Source organism: Giraffa tippelskirchi, chromosome 5, assembly GCF_054371585.1.
Source record: "Giraffa tippelskirchi isolate mGirTip1 chromosome 5, T2T-mGirTip1v1.2.pri, whole genome shotgun sequence".
Taxonomy (NCBI): Eukaryota; Metazoa; Chordata; class Mammalia; order Artiodactyla; family Giraffidae; genus Giraffa; species Giraffa tippelskirchi.
Genome location: NC_137279.1, coordinates 71,983,075 through 71,999,848, shown reverse-complemented (window position 1 = coordinate 71,999,848; position 16,774 = coordinate 71,983,075). Strand labels below are relative to the sequence as shown.

Here is a 16,774-nt window from a genome sequence, read left to right as displayed (position 1 = left end):
TCCTGAGATGTTCACTATCAACTACATTTGGTTTCTCATATAAATTATTTTCTTAATCAGAGAGAAATGTGTGAGCCTGAGATTCAACTTTTGAAATAAAATGTTTACTCTGAAAAGCCAAACTTGTCCATAGAAACACACTTTCTGGACAGTAGCAGTTGGACTCATCCTGTGCAGAGTCCAGTTCACTCTGAAAGTTCTGTGATGTACTGTCGCCACAGTAATGTGATAATACACATTCTGCATTCTGTGCCAAGTGCCAGTTTTTGAACTGAGAGGTTCATGTATGGTGGAAGGGAAAAGGGCTCACCTTCAACCCTGAGAGTTTTAAAATGGGTAATCTGAGCTGTTGTTTTGGAGGTAGGTTCCTATTGATCTTCTGAAGGCTGTTCCTTCAAATGTGCTGGTTAACTTTTACTGATGTATCTTCCTCATTTTTTTTTTTCATTTCCATCACTCTAATTTAGCTACAGAGTTACAAATCATTTCATAGCTTGTTTTATTCCTTAAATTTTATTTTTGATTCTTCTGTCAAAATTTGGGTGTCTTAAATATCTTTCTAAATTTAGAAAAAGGTACAGTTTCCTAGTGCCCGTTTTGTACACACTCTGCCAGAGGATGGGCTTCCTTTGTAGCTCATTCGGTAAGGAGTCTGCCTACAACGCAGGAGACCTGGGTTCGATTCCTGGGTTGGGAAAATCGCCTGGAGAAGGAAATGGCAACCCACTCCAGTATTGTTGCCGGGAGAATCCCATGGACAGAGGGGCCTGGAAGGTTAGTCTACTGAGTCTCAAGAGTTCGACGTGACTGAGTGACTAAGCACGCAAGAACAAGCACACCAGAGAACAGATGGAAAGAACTGAACCAGGAGAACCATGATATCTCCCCAACAACAGACATTGCAGGAAAAGGGAATTACAGCTCAACTCTTCTAAATGCAGCTGCCCAAATCTACAAGTACTAGCAGTGTAAATCCAGAGACTTTTAAAAAGGAAAGACACTGGGATTTACTGGTGGGATTTCCATGGGTTGATGTGAGCAGGATCACTGTTTGGCTGTTGCCAGGGAGTTTGGTAAGACAGGGCAGTGCTGTTGGGTTAGTAGGATAAACATTTGGTCACTGAAGGAAGGACAGTCTGTTTGTTGATCCTCAAGGAGACTCTTGGGGTGTGGTCTCCAGGCTTTGAGTATGGCGATGATTTTCAAAGGGAATATGAGGCTCGGTTGTTTTCACTACAGGGTCTAGAGCATTATGAGGAGTTGATAGAGTCAGAATTTTAGTGAGGGAAGACTCCAGCTCCTGCCCATTCTTAGTTAGCACTTGGACCAGGCTGCTCAAATCAGTGTTCAGATCAGCTCTGAGACTTTCAGCGTCACAGACTTAATTAAGCCACCAAAGCCCAGCACAGAGGGCCACCTCCATTAACTGCTCATCCAGACTTGGTCAAATTAAAGGGAAGCTAATTCTTGGTAGAGCCATCATGTGGCCTTTGGTTTAGAAGGTTCTGAGCTCTGAGCCAACTTGGTGGCCAAACAGACCACTGATCACTCAGCAAGGGGACGGCTGTCTGTGAGATGGTTGAGTGTGTGAAGAGGCTTGGGAGGATGGACAGGGTTGGAACCCTGTGGTCTTCCTGGGGGCTTTGCTCAGAAGAAACATGTATTTTGGATCAGGAACTGAAATATAAAGACGAGTGGTAGGAGGAGGATTTGAGCTCTTTTGGGGCTCAGACATCTTCTCCAGGGCATCACTCATCCACAGAAAACTAGGGGAGGGGAATTTGAGTTGGGGGCCAGCTCATTCAGGGGTTCAGCATAGGTCTCAGGGGTGCAGGCATCTGTGTCCTCAGGGAACCAACTACAGTCCTGTCCCAGATCTACTATTTATCACTGTGTGACTCTTGGAAAGTCACTTGATCTCTCTAAATTTCAACACCTTCTAATGTAACATATGGGTTAGAGCCCCTACTTTGTCCCCCCTTTCTCCCCAACAGCGCTGGGTATCAGAGGGACGATAATAGATACTCTCCATGAGCTATAAAGCCTTGTCTCTGTGAAAAAGCTGAAGAGTAAGCTTCCATCCGCACTTACTGGAGCCATCAAAATGCCCTCTCTGCTTTCAGCCACTACTGAAGGTGCACCTTATTCTTGCCATCATTCAAGGTTGAACACTTACAGAGCACTTATGAAGCACAGTGCTTTACTTTTCTATTTATTTATTTGTCTATCTATTTATTTACTTGGCTGCATTGGGTCTTAGTTGTGGCACATGGGATCTTTGTCGCATCATGCAGATCTTTCGTTGCAGGGCACTGACTCTCTAATTGAGGTGCTTGGGCTCAGTAGTGGCAACATGTGGGCTGAGTTGCTCCGAGACATGTGGGACCAGAGTTTGCTGACCAGAAACCAAACCCCTGTCCCCTGAATTGCAAGGCAGATTCTTAACCACTGGATTGCCAGGGAAGTCCCTCCTTTATTTTTCTAATATTTTACCTGTATTTAATCATTCTTGGCCTAATAATACTAAAAAAAGGCCATATTAACATTTCTCCAACTCAGAACAGGGAGCTGTGGCAAAGAGGGATCCATATATCTTTCCCAACTACCTGCTTCTCCTAAACAGGATTTGAATCCGGTCCATCAGGCATGGTCACCATGCTCTGCTGAGCTTCTAGGTCTCAGTTAAATAGAGATGTTTGTCTGCACAGCCAGTCTGTTGGGTGTTTTCAGTGCACATCAAACCACGGATCTTCCTAAGTCCGCCTTGGATTCAGGAGGCCCTGCTAGGCCTCTGGTGAGGAAGGGGAGCGAGGATGGAACTGGGGGTCAATGATCATTAGTTCCCGTGTGCTCTTCTGCCAGCAAGATGTCAACAGCTCTCACCATGATAATGCATTTCACAGGATGTCTCATCCGGAAGGCGAGAAGAAACATCCCTGAGAGGCCAAGGACATCAGCTTCCAGCTGGGTGAAGAGAGTTCATTTTTGGCCACAAAATAGGGTGCACCCTATAACTGACCCAGTTGAAGGTACTGTGGAAATTTCTCATTAAGTTCACTCAAGAATAATTATTGTAGTATGTTCAGTGCCTCACATTTAAGAAAAAACTGAAATATTCAACAATGTTCTTCTTTAATTTCATGTGTTCAAATTGAAACTTATTATATCAGTTGGTACTGTTTTAACTGTGGAAGGAAATATGCATTTTAAATTCAACATCTGGTTCATGTTTAAGAGTGAAGATGTTCTCTAGCTGTGGTTTGGACATTAGCTAAATTTTTAACGTTAGTAGTGATATGTTCCTCCCTAAAGCCATGTTTCAAAATTTCTTTAAATCATTAGACTTTATTTAGAACAGGATTACATTGACAAAAAAGTTGTACAGATAATATAGAAAATTCCTATATCCCATCACTTCAGTTTCAGCTAGCAAATGTTACTCACAGATAACATATGTGTGGTACATTTATTACAATTAGTGAGATAATATATTTTTAGTAATTAAAAATCCATAGTTCACCTAAGATTCACACTTTGCTGCTGCTGCTGCTAAGTTGCTTCAGTCGTGTCCGATTCTGTGCGACCCTATAGACGGCAGCCCACCAGGCTCCACCGTCCCTAGGATTTTCCAGGCAAGAACACTGGAGTGGGTTGCCATTTCCTTCTCCAATGCATGAAAGAGAAAAGTGAAAGGGAAGTCGCTCAGTCGTCTCCGACTCCCAGCGACCCCATGGACTGCAGCCTACCAGGCTCCTCCATCCATGGGATTCTCCAGGCAAGAATACTGGAGTGGGCTGCCATTGTACTTTGTGTTGTTACAATTAATGATATTTTAAAGATGCACAATATTATTTATCATCATTATCGTACCATACAGAAATCTGTACTCTAATGTTCACAGTATGCTATTAGTACTCAAATGATAGAAACGACCCGAAGACCATCATGAGAATAATGGATAAATAAAATATGATATATAGTCAGAATGAAATACTATTCAGCCATAAAAATGAGTTAAGGATTGAAATATGCTACCAAATGGATGGCCCAAATAATACAAAAAATTTTTATAGTTAGTGAAATAAGGCGGGCACAAAAAGACAAATATTGTATGATTCTACTGGCTTAAAGTACATAGAATAGGGTAACTCACAGAAACTGGAAATAGAAATTACCAAAGCCAGGAGGCAAGAGGGAAAGTGGATAACGACTTAATGCATACAGAGGTTATACTGGATCTGATTAAAAAGATTTATATGTAGATGGTATTGATAGATACACAGCATTGTGAATATAGAAAATTATACGGAACTTTTTAATTCATAAAAATTACGAAAAGAATAAATACAATGTATCTTTGATCACAATGCTCAACTGCTAAATTGTGTCTGACTGTTTGTGAGCCCATGGGCAGCAGCACACCAGGCTTCCCTGTCCTTCTCCATCTCCTGGAGTTTGCTCAAATTCGTGCCCACTGAGTCGATGATGCTATCCAGACAGCTCATCCTCTGTGTCCCCCAACCCTTTCCTCCTGCCCTCAATCTTTCCCAGCATCAGGGGCTTTTCCAGTGAGTCTGCCCTTCACATCAGGTGGCCAAAGTATTGAAGCTTCAGCATCAGTCCTTCCAATGAATATTCAATGTTGATTTCCTTTAGGATTAACTGGCTTGATCTCCTTGCTTTCCAAGGAACTCTCAAGAGTCTCTTCAGCACCACTGTTCTAAAGCATCAATTCTTTGGCACTCAGCCTTCTTTATGTTCCAAGTCTCTCAACTGTACATGACTACTGAAGCATAGTGTGATTTTTAGTGTTTCCCTTTGTTAGACTGACAATTTCAAATTGAAAACTGTTGCTTCATGACTTTATTTTTTAGCTGAACTCAAATGAAGGTTCAAAATATTCAAGACAGCTGATGTATATAGTTTTTAATTTGATGGATGAATGTTGAGTCTTTCCCAGCAGATAAATAATTCAAAAGGGCATTTAAAAAAAAATGACAATGTAAATTACAAAATGTAGTCAGAAGCAGTTTCCTCAGCAGGTTCCCCTTAGGGAGAAAGTTAAAGGCTCTCTGACTCATTTCTGAAACGTTCATCTCCTTTGCCTTCCTCCACCCATGAGGAAGCTTGTCCAACACATCTCAGCCCACACTTATTAACCACCCACGTCCACACAGTTCCCCTGTGTATCCACATTAACAAGGTCTTCCCGATCAGCATCACAGATGTCCTGATAATTCCTCTATGTCCTTCTAGAGCTCCCTGAGGACCAGGCGGAGGAGGTGTCTAATTCAAAGTTGGAGGAAGAGGCTTTGCCCACCTCTTTGGTAAGTACCCCTTATTTGTCTGAGATAAAAGTGTTGCTTCATGACTTTACTTTTTTAGCTGAATTCAAATAAAAGTTGAAAATATTCAAGACAGCTGATATATGCAATTTTTAATTTGATGGATGAATGTTGAGTCTTTCCCAGAAGATAAATAACTCAAAAGGGCATTGAAAAAAAATGGCAACATAAATTAAAAACTGTAGTCAGGAGCAGTTTCCTCAGCAGAAAATATTCTTTATTGAAATAAAATTTTTTAATTGCTAGTCAAAAGGGCTTGAGAGATTGTCCAGGAAAAGCTTCAACCTTTCCTACAGAAGTCCTCTATGTTTTGTTTTGGGGCTATGGACTCAACAACACTTTCCCATTTGGTTTTCTGAGGACAAAAAGAGAACAAAAGACCTGAATGCACAGTACTCAAGATGTTGACACCCTCACACTCTTTTCTTCTCTCTAATCACAGGCATGTGAAGCAGCTGATGAACATGGTAAGTATTCAGGGATCTTCCTTCTACTGAGGAACAATGTAGTTGATGAAGGTGGGGCTCTCTTTCTGGCTCTGGTTTGAGAGGCCCCCTGATGCTGTATTCCTACAGGGGTGAGGGCTGGGGGTGCAGAGAAGAGACTGATATACCAGGGTGCCTGTGTTCTATGGTCCCTGGAAAAAACTGCATCATTTAGATGCTGTGGGTTTGTGTGAATCAGGGTTGTGGGCCCATATGTGTGCCCATGTGTTGTGATTCTGAAGCTCTGTGTGTGTGTGTGTGTGTGTGTGTTTCCTCACGAGATGTTTCCCTCTTACACAACACAAGTCAACTGGGAACTTTCTAAGCACTTCTCATCGCCACTGCACACTGGCTATACATTACTTGGTTCTTTCCTCAACTCAGCCATTCCTCAAGTTTGGTTAATATTCATTCTCCCCAAATGGAGGTGGTGCTGGGAAAAATGGCCCAAGCTCTTGACCTCCTAAGTGGACAAGCCAAACTGAGAACCTGGGGGTGGTCCCAGTGTGACTGCTCTGGACCCCTGACCTGCACTGATCACTCAGCCATGGGATCCTAGTCATGGAGCAAGGGGGTCCCTACATCTATGTTTCTGCCTGGAGGTACTAGCACCTCCAGAGTTCCAGACCATGCCCATCCGTCATTATAAGGTGAGCTTAGCGGTCATGAAACCCAAGGCAAGGAAAGGTGGATTAACACCAACTTTGGCACAGTCATTAGTGTGAAAGGCACCTCAGGACTCACATTCTCCTGGTCAGCTCACAGATTCTGAGGGTTGTGTGGCCTTGTGTAGACAATGTAGGTCATATCTGTTGGTGCTACTGTCATTGCTTCAACAAGGACAAAAGCAGATTATAATCAGGGAGACATTTTATTGTATTGAGTGACATTACCATAAGCCTTACATTGATTAAACCCTATAGCACACACTCAAAGGAAGGTGTCAAAGAGATCTCACAGTGGAATTTGATAGTTTATCCTAGTGACCATGACTTTTGTTGTAAATCTCCTGCACAGCTGGGCCAGAGACAGTCAGCATTCACCTCATGGTTTCTCTCCATAATGAACTGTACCAAAAGTGTAGGAATTCTTTCTGTGAGTGTGGACAGTCACTGATTCAGTGGACATGCAAAAACTATTTCAAAAATGAAGATTGAAAAAAGTATCACATGATTGATTATAGCTATTTGGAAAGTTAAGATTAAAATCAGTCCACTAACAGAGTTTGCTCTTAATGAAGAACAAAGTCTCATAGAACACTTGATAAGTACAATAGTGTAACTGTGGATCCTGGGGAGGCAGTGATCTAGGAAGAAATCCAGAAGAGAGGAGCGATTTAGCAGAAGCTCTAAGCAGGCAGGAGGGTCACAGGTCTCTGTCATTGAAAACTGGCATGCATTTTAGTGTTTCTTTTATCCCCTTTGGTTAGGTTATCACTAGTTAAATGCAGAAGCTCGGTTTCTTTTTTTTTTTTTTTCCTGCTCCTCTCTTATACTTTCCTTCATCCAGGAAAGAGGATTATTTAGCAGCAGCTCAGTCCATAGTTACTAGCCTCCCTTATGCATACACTGCACCACATGTCCCCATTTAAACAAAAAAAAATGCTGAGTTATTGGTGAACAGGCTCACCAGTGTCCTGATAGCTACTCTGTGACCCTCCAGATACCCAGGAGGACCTGATTGAGGAACTGAGCCAGGCCTGGGCTGAGGAACAGTCTCTGAGTACCCTGAAGGTAAGCTCACCTACCTATATCTGGGACATGACTGTTGCTTAACTTCTTTATAGTTTATTCAGCTGGATATTGTTATAGTAATTTGACAATGTCCATTATCACTGATGCATGCAATTCTTTGAATGGTGAAATATTGAGGATAGACCTATTATCAACATAGATCTTACTCAAAAGGACATTAAAAAAAGACAGCATCAGTTACTGCATCAGACAGCATCAGGTACTTTGTTCAGCAGAAATTTTTCCTTCTTGAAAAATAATTTTGTAATTGGTGGTCAAATTACAACTGAAAGATCTTACATGAAGCAGCCTAACCTTTTCAACAGGGGACCTCTCTGTTTTGTTATGGGGTCATTGACTAAATAGTTTTAGTTATCTGAGGACAAAAATCAGATAACAGAAGACCTAGTTCAGAGAACCCAAGATGTTGATATACTCCCACTGTTTTCTTCTCTCCAATCACAGGCATACGGAGCAGTCTATGAACACGGTAAATATTCAGGGATCATCCCTCTGCTGAGGAACAATCTAGCTGATGAAGGTGGGGCTCTCTTGCCAGCTCTGGTTAGAGAGTTGCCCTAATGCTGGATTCCTGCAGGGGTGAGGGCTAGGGGTGCAGAGAAGAGACTGATCTCTCAGGAAAGAACAATGTATGTGTTTTACAGTCTCTGGAAACACTACATCATTTAGATGCTGAGGGTTTGTGTGAATCAGGGTTTGGGGCCCATGTGGTGTGATTTTGAAGCTGTGTATGTGTGTGTGTTTCCTCACAAGATGTTTCCCTCTTACACAGCATAAGTCAACTGTGAACTTTCTAAAGACTTCTCATCACCACTGCACATTGATCATACATTACCTGATTCTTTCCTTAGCTCAGTCATTCCTCAAGTTTGGTTAATACTTATTTTCCTCAAATGATGATGTTGCTGAGAAAAAAGGCCCAAGGTTTAACCTCCACAACAGAGAATGAGATGGTTGGATGGCATCACTGACTCGATGGACTTGGGTTTGGGTAGATTCCAGGAGTTGGTGATGGACAGAGAGGCCCGGCGTGCTGCAATTCATGGGGTCGCAAAGAGTTGGACACGACTGAGCGACTGAACTGAACTGAACTGAACTGATTGAAAAGCCAAACTGAGAACCTAGGTGTAGTCCCAGTGTGACAGCTCTGAACTCCTGACCTGCACTTGTCACTCAGCCATGCGATCCTCATTCATGGAGCAATGCGATCCCTCATCTCTGTCCATGCCTGGAGGTTCTAGAACCTCCAGAAGTTCAGACCATGCCCATCATTATAAGATGGGCTTAGTGGTCACAGAACCCAGGACAACCATAGGTGGCTTAACGCCGACTTTGGCACAGTCATTATTGTGAAAGGCACCCCGGGACTTGCATCCTCCTGATCAACTCACAGATTCGGAGAATTGTGTGGCCTTGTGGAGACAATGTAGCTCATACCTGTTGGTCCTCTGTCGTTGCTTAAACAGGGCAAGAACAGATTATCATTGGGAGATATTTCACTGTACTGGGTGACATTATCATAAGACTTACATTGATTAAACCTGGTAGCACACACTCAAGGGAAGGTGTCAAATAGATTCACAGTGGGACTTGGTAGTTAGCCTAGTGAGCATGACACTGGTTGTAAATCTCTGCACACCTGGGTCTGAGAAGTTCCCCCATGCTTCCTCTTCACAATAAACTGTCCCACTAAATGTATGACTTCTGTGAGTATGAACAGCCACTAACTATGTGGACATACAAATATTTTTCGGACAATGAAGATTGGGGAAAAGGAATACTGGGAAAAAGACTTGGGATTGATAATAGCTATTTGGCAAGGTAGAATTGAATCCAGTCCTCTAGCAGAGCTTGCTTTTAATCAAGAACAAAGTCTCATAGAAAACTTAGTAAGTACAATAGCTATAACCTGAATCTTGGGGAGGCAGTGATCTAGGAAGAAATCCAGAAGACAAGGATGATTTAGCAGAAGCTCTGAATAGGCAGGAGGTTCATGAGTCTCTGTCATTGAAAACTGGGATTCATTTTAGTGTTTCTTTTTTTCTGAGCTGTTAGGTTATCACTAGTTAAAATACAGAAGTTCTATTTCATTATTTCCTGCTCCTTTGCTTTGCTCTCCTTCATCCAGCAACGAGGGTGATTCAACAGCAGCTCAATTCATAGTTATTAAGGTCTTATGCATACACTCCACCACCTGTCCCCATCAAAAAAAAAAAGAAAAACTGAGTGATGGGTGAGCAGTCTCACCTGTGATCTAATAGATACTCTGTGTTCCTCTAGATCCACAGAAGGACCTAGTGGTAGAACTGCCCCAGGGCTGGACTGAGGGAAAGCCTCTGAATACCCTGAAGGTAAGCTCACCTTTCTTAAAATGGGATGAGACTGTTGCTTCACTTCTTTACTTTTTATTCAGTTTATTGCAGTTATAGTAATCTGACAAGGTACATTGGCACTGATGTATATAATTCCTTGGTTGGTGAAACATTGAGGATAAATCCATTATCAACACAGACCTGATTCAAAAAGACATTAAGAAAAGACAGCATCAGTTACTATTGTAGGTCTTTGCTCAGCAGAAAGGTTTCCTTCTTGAAAAATAATTTTGTAATTGTTGGTCAAATTGAAACTGAGAGATCTTACATGAAACAGACGAGTCTTTTCAACAAGGACCTCTCTGTTTTATTTTGGGGCCACTGACATAGAGTTTTAGTTATCTGAGGTCAAAAATTAGATAAAAGAAAACTTACTGCAGAGAACACAAGATGCTGACACTTTCACACTGTTTTCTTCTCTCAAATCACAGGCATCCGCAGCTGCCTGTGAACACGGTAAATATTCAGGGATCATCACTCTGCTGAGGAACAATCTAACTAATGAAGGTGGGGTTCTCTTGCTAGCTCTGGTTGGAGAGGCACCCTGATGCTGGATTCCTACAGGAGTGAGTGCTGGGGTGCGGAGAAGAGACTGATCTCCCAGGAAAGAACAATGTCTGTGTTCTATAATATCTGGAAAAAACTACATCATTTAGATGCTGTGGGTTTGTGTGAATCAGGTTTGGGGTCTCAAGTACGTGCCCATGTGGTGTGATTCTGAAGCTCTGTGTGTGTGTGTGTTTCCTCAGGACATGTTTCCGTCTTAGACAGCACAAGTCAACTGTGAACATTCTAAACACTTCTCATCACACTGCACACTGGCTATACATTAGCTGATTCTTTCCTCAACTCAACCACTCCTCAAGTTGGGTTAATATTCATTTTCCTCAAATGGAGATGGTGATGAGAAAATAGCCCAAGTTCTTGACCTCCTAAGTGGAAAAGCCAAACTGAGAACCTAGGGGTGGTCCCAATGGCATCCTCAGTCATTTACCAAGGGGTCCCTGCATCTATGTTTACACCTAGAGGTACGAGAAGCTCCAGAGGTCCAGATCGTGCCTATCATTATAAGATGGGCTCAGTGGTCAAAAACCCAGGACAACCATAGGTGGCTTAACAGCCAACTTTGGCAGAGTCATTAGTATGAAAGGCACCTTGGGACTCAACATTTTCCTGGTCAACTCACAAATTCTGAGGGTTGTGTGGCCTTGTGTAGACAATGTAGGTCATATCTGTTGGTGCTACTGTCATTGCTTCAACAAGGACAAAAGCAGATTATAATCAGGGAGATATTTTATTGTACTGAGTGACATTACCATAAGCCTTACATTGATTAAACCCTATAGCACACACTCAAGGGAAGGTGTCAAGTAGATCTCACAGTGGGATTTGATAGTTAGCCTAGTGACCATGACTTTTGTTGTAAATCTCCTGCACCGCTCGGTTAGAGACAGTCAGTACTCACCTCATGGTTTCTCTCCATAATGAACTGTCCCAAAAAACTAAGGCTTCTGTGAGTGCAGACAGCCGCTTAGTGGACATGCAAATATTGTTTGTAAAATGAAGACTGAAAAAAAAATCATGTGATTGATAATAGCTTTTTGGAAAGGTAAGATTGAATACAGTCCTCTAACAAAGTTTGCTTTTAATGAAGAACAGAGTCTCATAGAAAACTTAGTAAGTACAATGGTGTAACTGTGGATCCTGGGGAGGCAGTGATCTAGGAAGAAATCCAGAAGACAGGGGAGATTTAGCAGAAACTCTAACCAGGCAGGAGAGTCATGGGCCTCTGTCATTGAAAACTAGCATGCATTTTAGTGTTTCTTTTTTCCTCATTGGTTAGGTTATCACTAGATAAAAGACATAAGCTCCATTTCATTTCTTTCCTGTTCCTCTCCTTTGCTCTCCTTCCTTCAGCAAAGGGATGATTCACCAGCAGCTCAGCCTATAGTTACTAATCTCCCTCATGCATACACCGCACTCCATGTCCCCATCAAACCTAACACAAACAAAAAACCCTGAGCGGTTGGTGAGCAGCCTCACCTGTGTCCTGATGGCTGTTCTGTGTCCCTCTAGCTTTCCCGGAGGAACTGGTGGTGGATGTGCACCAGGCCTGGGCTGAGGAAGAGCCTCTGAGGACCCTGAAGGTAAACTCAACTGTCTTTATCTCAGAGAAGCCTGCTTCTTCACTTCTTTATTTTTTATTCAGTGGAATACAGTTATAGTAATTTGACAATGTACATTATCACTGATGTATACAATTCCTTGGCTGGAGAAATATTGAGATAAATCTTTTATAAAAACAGATGTGATTTAGAAGGGCACTTAAAAAAAGACAGCATCAGTTACTGCTGTCTGTAGAAATGTTTCCTCCTTGAAAAACAGTTTTGTAATTCTTGGTCACATTGAAACTGAGAGCTCTTTCTTGGAACAGTCCAGTCTTTTCAACGTGAGTCCTCTCTGTTTTCTTTTGGAGCCATCAACTTAAAGAGTTTTAGTTATTGGAGGACAAAAATCAGATAACAGAAGACTTACTGCAGAGAACACATGACACTGACACCCTCACACTGTTTTCTTCTCTCTAATCACAGGCACATGGAGCAGTCTATGAACATGGTAAGTATTCAAGGATTATGCCTTTGCTGAGGAACAGTCTAGTTATGAAGGTGGGACTTTATTGCTGGATCTGGTTAGAGAGGTGCCCTAAGGCTGGATTCCTACAGGGGGTGAGGGCTTGGGTGCAGAGAAGAGACTGATCTCAAGGAAAGAGCAATGTCTGTGTTCTGTGGTCCCTGGAAACAGTTATATCATTTGGATGCTGTGGGTTTGTGTGAATCAGGTTTGCGGGCCCAGGTGTGGGCCCATGTGGTGTGATTTTGAAGCTGTGTGTGTGTGTTTCCTCAGGAGATGTTTCCCTCTTAGACAGCACAAGTCAGCTGTGAACTTTCTAAACACTTCTCATCAGCCCTACACACTGGTTATACATCACCTGATTCTTTTTCAACTCAGTCATTCCTCAAGTTTGGTTAATACACATTTTCCTCAGATGGAGATGGTGCTGCGAAAAATGGCCCAAGCTCTTGACCTCCTATGTTCAAAAGACAAACTGAGAACCTGGGGGTGGTCCCAGTGTGACTGCTCTGGACCCCTGACCTGCACTTATCACTCTCATGGGATCCTAGTCATGGAGCAAGGGGGTCCCTGCATCTATGTTTATGCCTGGAGGTACTAGAGCTCCACAGATCCAGACCATGTCCATCATTTTAAGATGGGCTCAGTGGTCATGGAACCCAGGGCAAACATAGGTGTATTAAGAGCCAACTTTGGCACAGTCATTAGTGTGAAAGGCACTTCAATACTAACATCCTTCTGGTCAACTCACAGATTCTGAGAGTTGTGTGGCCTTGTGTAGACAATGTAGGTCATGTTTGTTGGTGCTAGTGTCATTGCTTAAACAAGCAAAAACGTAGATTATCATCAGGAAGATATTTTTTTGTTGGGTGACATTAACATAACCCTTACATTGATTAAACCCTGTAGGACACACTCAAGGGAATGTGTCAAATAGATCTCACAGTGGAACTTGATAGTTAAGCTAGTGACCATGACTTGTGTTGTAAATCTCCTGCACAGCCTAGTCACAGACAGTGAGCATTCACCTCATGGTATCTCTCCATGATAAGCTGTTCCCAAAATGTATCACTGTTGTGAGTGTGGACAGCCACAGTGTCCATGACTCAGTGGACAGGCAAACATTGTCCGGAAAATGAAGACTGAAAAAATAATCACATGATTGATTATAGCTATTTGGAAAAGTAGGATAGAATTCAGTCATCTAAAAGAATTTGCTTTTAATCAAGAAGAAATTCTGATGGAAGACTTGGTAAAGTATAATAGCTGTAACTGTGGATTCTGGGGAGGCAGTGATCTAGGAAGAAATCCAGGAGACAAGGGCAGTTTAGCAGAAGCTCTAAACAGTCAGGAGGGTCATGGGTCTCTTTCATTGAAAGCTGGCATGCACTTTAGTGGGTTTTTTTTCCCTCAGCTGTTAGGTTATCACTAGAAAAAAGGAATAATTTGTTTCATTTCTTTCCTAAACATCTTTTTTGCTCTTCTTCCTTCTGCAAAGAAGATGATTCAACAGCAGTTCATTATAGTCACTAACCTCCTTCCTGCAACACACCACCACCTGTCCCCACCCAAAAACAACACTGCGTGGTTGGTGAGCAGGCTCACCTCTGTCCTGACGGCTATTCTGTGCCCCTCTAGCTCCCCAGGAGGACCCGGTGGAGGAGCTGCTCCAGGGCTTGGATGAGGCTGCACCAGAGGCTGTTGAGCCTCCAAGGACCCTGAAGGTGAGCTCACCTGTCTTTATCTGGGATAAGATGGTTGCTTCACTTCTTTATTTTATATTCATTTGAATACAGTTATAGTAATCCGACAATGTACATTATCACTGAGGTATGCAGTTCCTTGGCTGGAGAAATATTGAGAATAAACTTATTATCAACAGACTTGATTCAAAAGGACATTTAAAAAGGACAGCATCAGTTATCACTCTAGGTATTTTCCTCATTAGAAATCTTTCCTGTTTCAAAAATAATTGCTGTAATTGTTGGTCAAATTGAAAGTGAGAGCTCTTGTGTGAAACAGTCCAGCCTTTTCCACAAGGGTCCTCTCTGTTTTCTTTTGGAGCCATTGACTTAAAGAGTATTAGTCATCTGAGGACAAAAATTAGTAACAGCAGGCTTACTACAGAGAACAGATGATGCTGACACCCTCACACTGTTATCTTCTCTCTAATCACAGGCCTATGGAGAAGCCAAAGAACAAGGTAAATATTCAGGGCTTGTGCCTTTGCTGAGGAACAATCTAGTTGATGAAGGTGGGGCTTGCTCGCTGGCTCTGTTTGGAGAGTCACCCTAATACTGGATTGCTAGAGGGGATGAGGCCTGGGGCTGCAGGGAAGAGACTGATATCAAGGAAAGAACAATGTCTGTGTTCTACAGTTTCTGGAAACAACTCCATCGTTTAGATGCTGTGGGTTTGTGTGAATCAGGTTTGGGGGCCTGTGTGTGGGCCCGTGTGGTGTGATTCCGAAGCTCTATGTAGGTGTGTTTCCTCAGGAGATGTTTCCCTCTTACACAGCACGAGTCAACTGGGAACTTTCTAAACACTTCTCATCACCACTGGGCATTGTCTATATATTACCTGACTCTTTCCTCAACTCAGCCAGTCCTCAAGTCTGGTTAGTATACATTTTCCTCAGATGGAGATGGTGCTGAGAAAAATGGCCCAAGCTCTTGATCTCCTATGTTTAAAAGACAAACTGAGAACCTGGGGGTGGTCCCAGTGTGACTGCTCTGGACCCCTGACCTGCACTGATCACTCAGCCATGGGATCCTAGTCATGGAGCAAGGGGGTCCCTGCATCTATGTCCATGGCTGGAGGTACTGGCAGCTCCAGAGGTCCAGACTCATTGTAAGGTGGGCTCAGTGGTCATGAAACCCAGGGCAACCAAAGGTGGATTAACAGACAACTTTGGCACAGTCATTAGGGTAAAAGGCACCATGGGGTCGTATCCTCCTGGTCAGCTCTCAGATCTTGAGAGTTGTGTGGCCTTATGTAGACAATGCTTGTCATATGTGTTGATGCTAGTGTCATTGCTTAAACAAGAACAAGAGCAGGTTATATCAAGGAAACATTTCATTGTACTGGGTGACGTTACCATAAACCTTACATTGACCAGACCTTGTAGCACACAGTCAATGGAAGGTGTCAAACAGATCTCACAGTGGAACTTGGTAGTTAGTCTAATGACCATTACCTTTGTTGTAATCTCCTGAACAGCTGGTTCAGACAAAGTCAGCATTCACCCTATGTTTCCTGTCTATAATGAACTGTCCCACTAACTATATGACTTCTGTGAGTGTGAACAACCACTGACTCAGTGGACAGGCAAACATGGTTTGGAAAATGAAGACTGGGAAAGAATATCACATGATTAATGATAGCTATTTGGAAAGGCAGGATTGAATTCAGCCCTCTAACAGAGTTTGCTTTTATCAAGAACAAAGTCTACGAGAAAATATAGTAATTTCAATAGCTACAAATGTGGATCCTGAGGAGGCAATGATCTGGGAAAAAATCCAGAAGACAGGGGCCATTTAACTGATCCTCTAAACAGGCAGGATGGTCATGGGTCTCTTTCATTGAAAGCTGGCATGCACTTTAGTGGGTTTTTTTTCCCTCAACTGTTAGGTTATCACTAGAAAAAAGGAATAATTTGTTTCATTTCTTTCCTAAACATCTTTTTTGCTCTTCTTCCTTCTGCAAAGAAGATGATTCAACAGCAGTTCATTATAGTCACTAACCTCCTTCCTGCAACACACCACCACCTGTCCCCACCCAAAAACAACACTGCGTGGTTGGTGAGCAGGCTCACCTCTGTCCTGATGGCTATTCTGTGCCCCTCTAGCTCCCCAGGAGGACCCGGTGGAGGAGCTGCTCCAGGGCTCGGATGAGGCTGCACCAGAGGCTGTTGAGCCTCCAAGGACTCTGAAGGTGAGCTCACCCGTCTTTATCTGGGATAAGACGGTTGCTTCACTTCTTTATTTTATATTCATTTGAATACAGTTATAGTAATCTGACAATGTACATTATCACTGAGGTATGCAGTTCCTTGGCTGGAGAAATATTGAGAATAAACTTATTATCAACACAGACTTGATTCAAAAGGACATTTAAAAAGGACAGCATCAGTTACCACTCTAGGTATTTTCCTCATTAGAAATCTTTCCTGTTTCAAAAATAATTGC

The 16,774-nt window shown here is 42.6% G+C and overlaps 1 protein-coding gene across 10 annotated transcripts in view; it reads left to right on the top strand.

The window, feature by feature from the left end:
• The first annotated feature begins 268 nt into the window (after nucleotides 1-268).
• The window catches only part of LOC145506693 (uncharacterized), a 28,335-nt gene continuing 11,829 nt past the window's right edge, over nucleotides 269-16,774 (top strand). For 6 of the 10 annotated variants that reach the window (XR_014054185.1, XR_014054186.1, XM_081491946.1 and 3 more), the window contains exons 1-13: nucleotides 269-360; nucleotides 2,904-3,029; nucleotides 5,257-5,327; nucleotides 5,788-5,812; nucleotides 7,493-7,563; nucleotides 8,029-8,053; nucleotides 9,865-9,935; nucleotides 10,388-10,412; nucleotides 12,033-12,103; nucleotides 12,548-12,572; nucleotides 14,226-14,311; nucleotides 14,766-14,790; nucleotides 16,435-16,520. Coding sequence is in view for 8 of the 10 variants with exons in the window: in XM_081491946.1 (XP_081348072.1) it covers nucleotides 333-360; nucleotides 2,904-3,029; nucleotides 5,257-5,327; nucleotides 5,788-5,812; nucleotides 7,493-7,563; nucleotides 8,029-8,053; nucleotides 9,865-9,935; nucleotides 10,388-10,412; nucleotides 12,033-12,103; nucleotides 12,548-12,572; nucleotides 14,226-14,311; nucleotides 14,766-14,790; nucleotides 16,435-16,520 (735 nt within the window). In the remaining 2 variants the exon portion in view is untranslated. Of the gene's footprint in view, nucleotides 361-2,903; nucleotides 3,030-5,256; nucleotides 5,328-5,787; nucleotides 5,813-7,492; nucleotides 7,564-8,028; nucleotides 8,054-9,845; nucleotides 9,936-10,387; nucleotides 10,413-12,032; nucleotides 12,104-12,547; nucleotides 12,573-14,225; nucleotides 14,312-14,765; nucleotides 14,791-16,434; nucleotides 16,521-16,774 lie in introns of all 10 variants that reach the window. The other 4 variants (XM_081491949.1, XM_081491952.1, XM_081491947.1 and 1 more) reach the window with 3 other exon arrangements.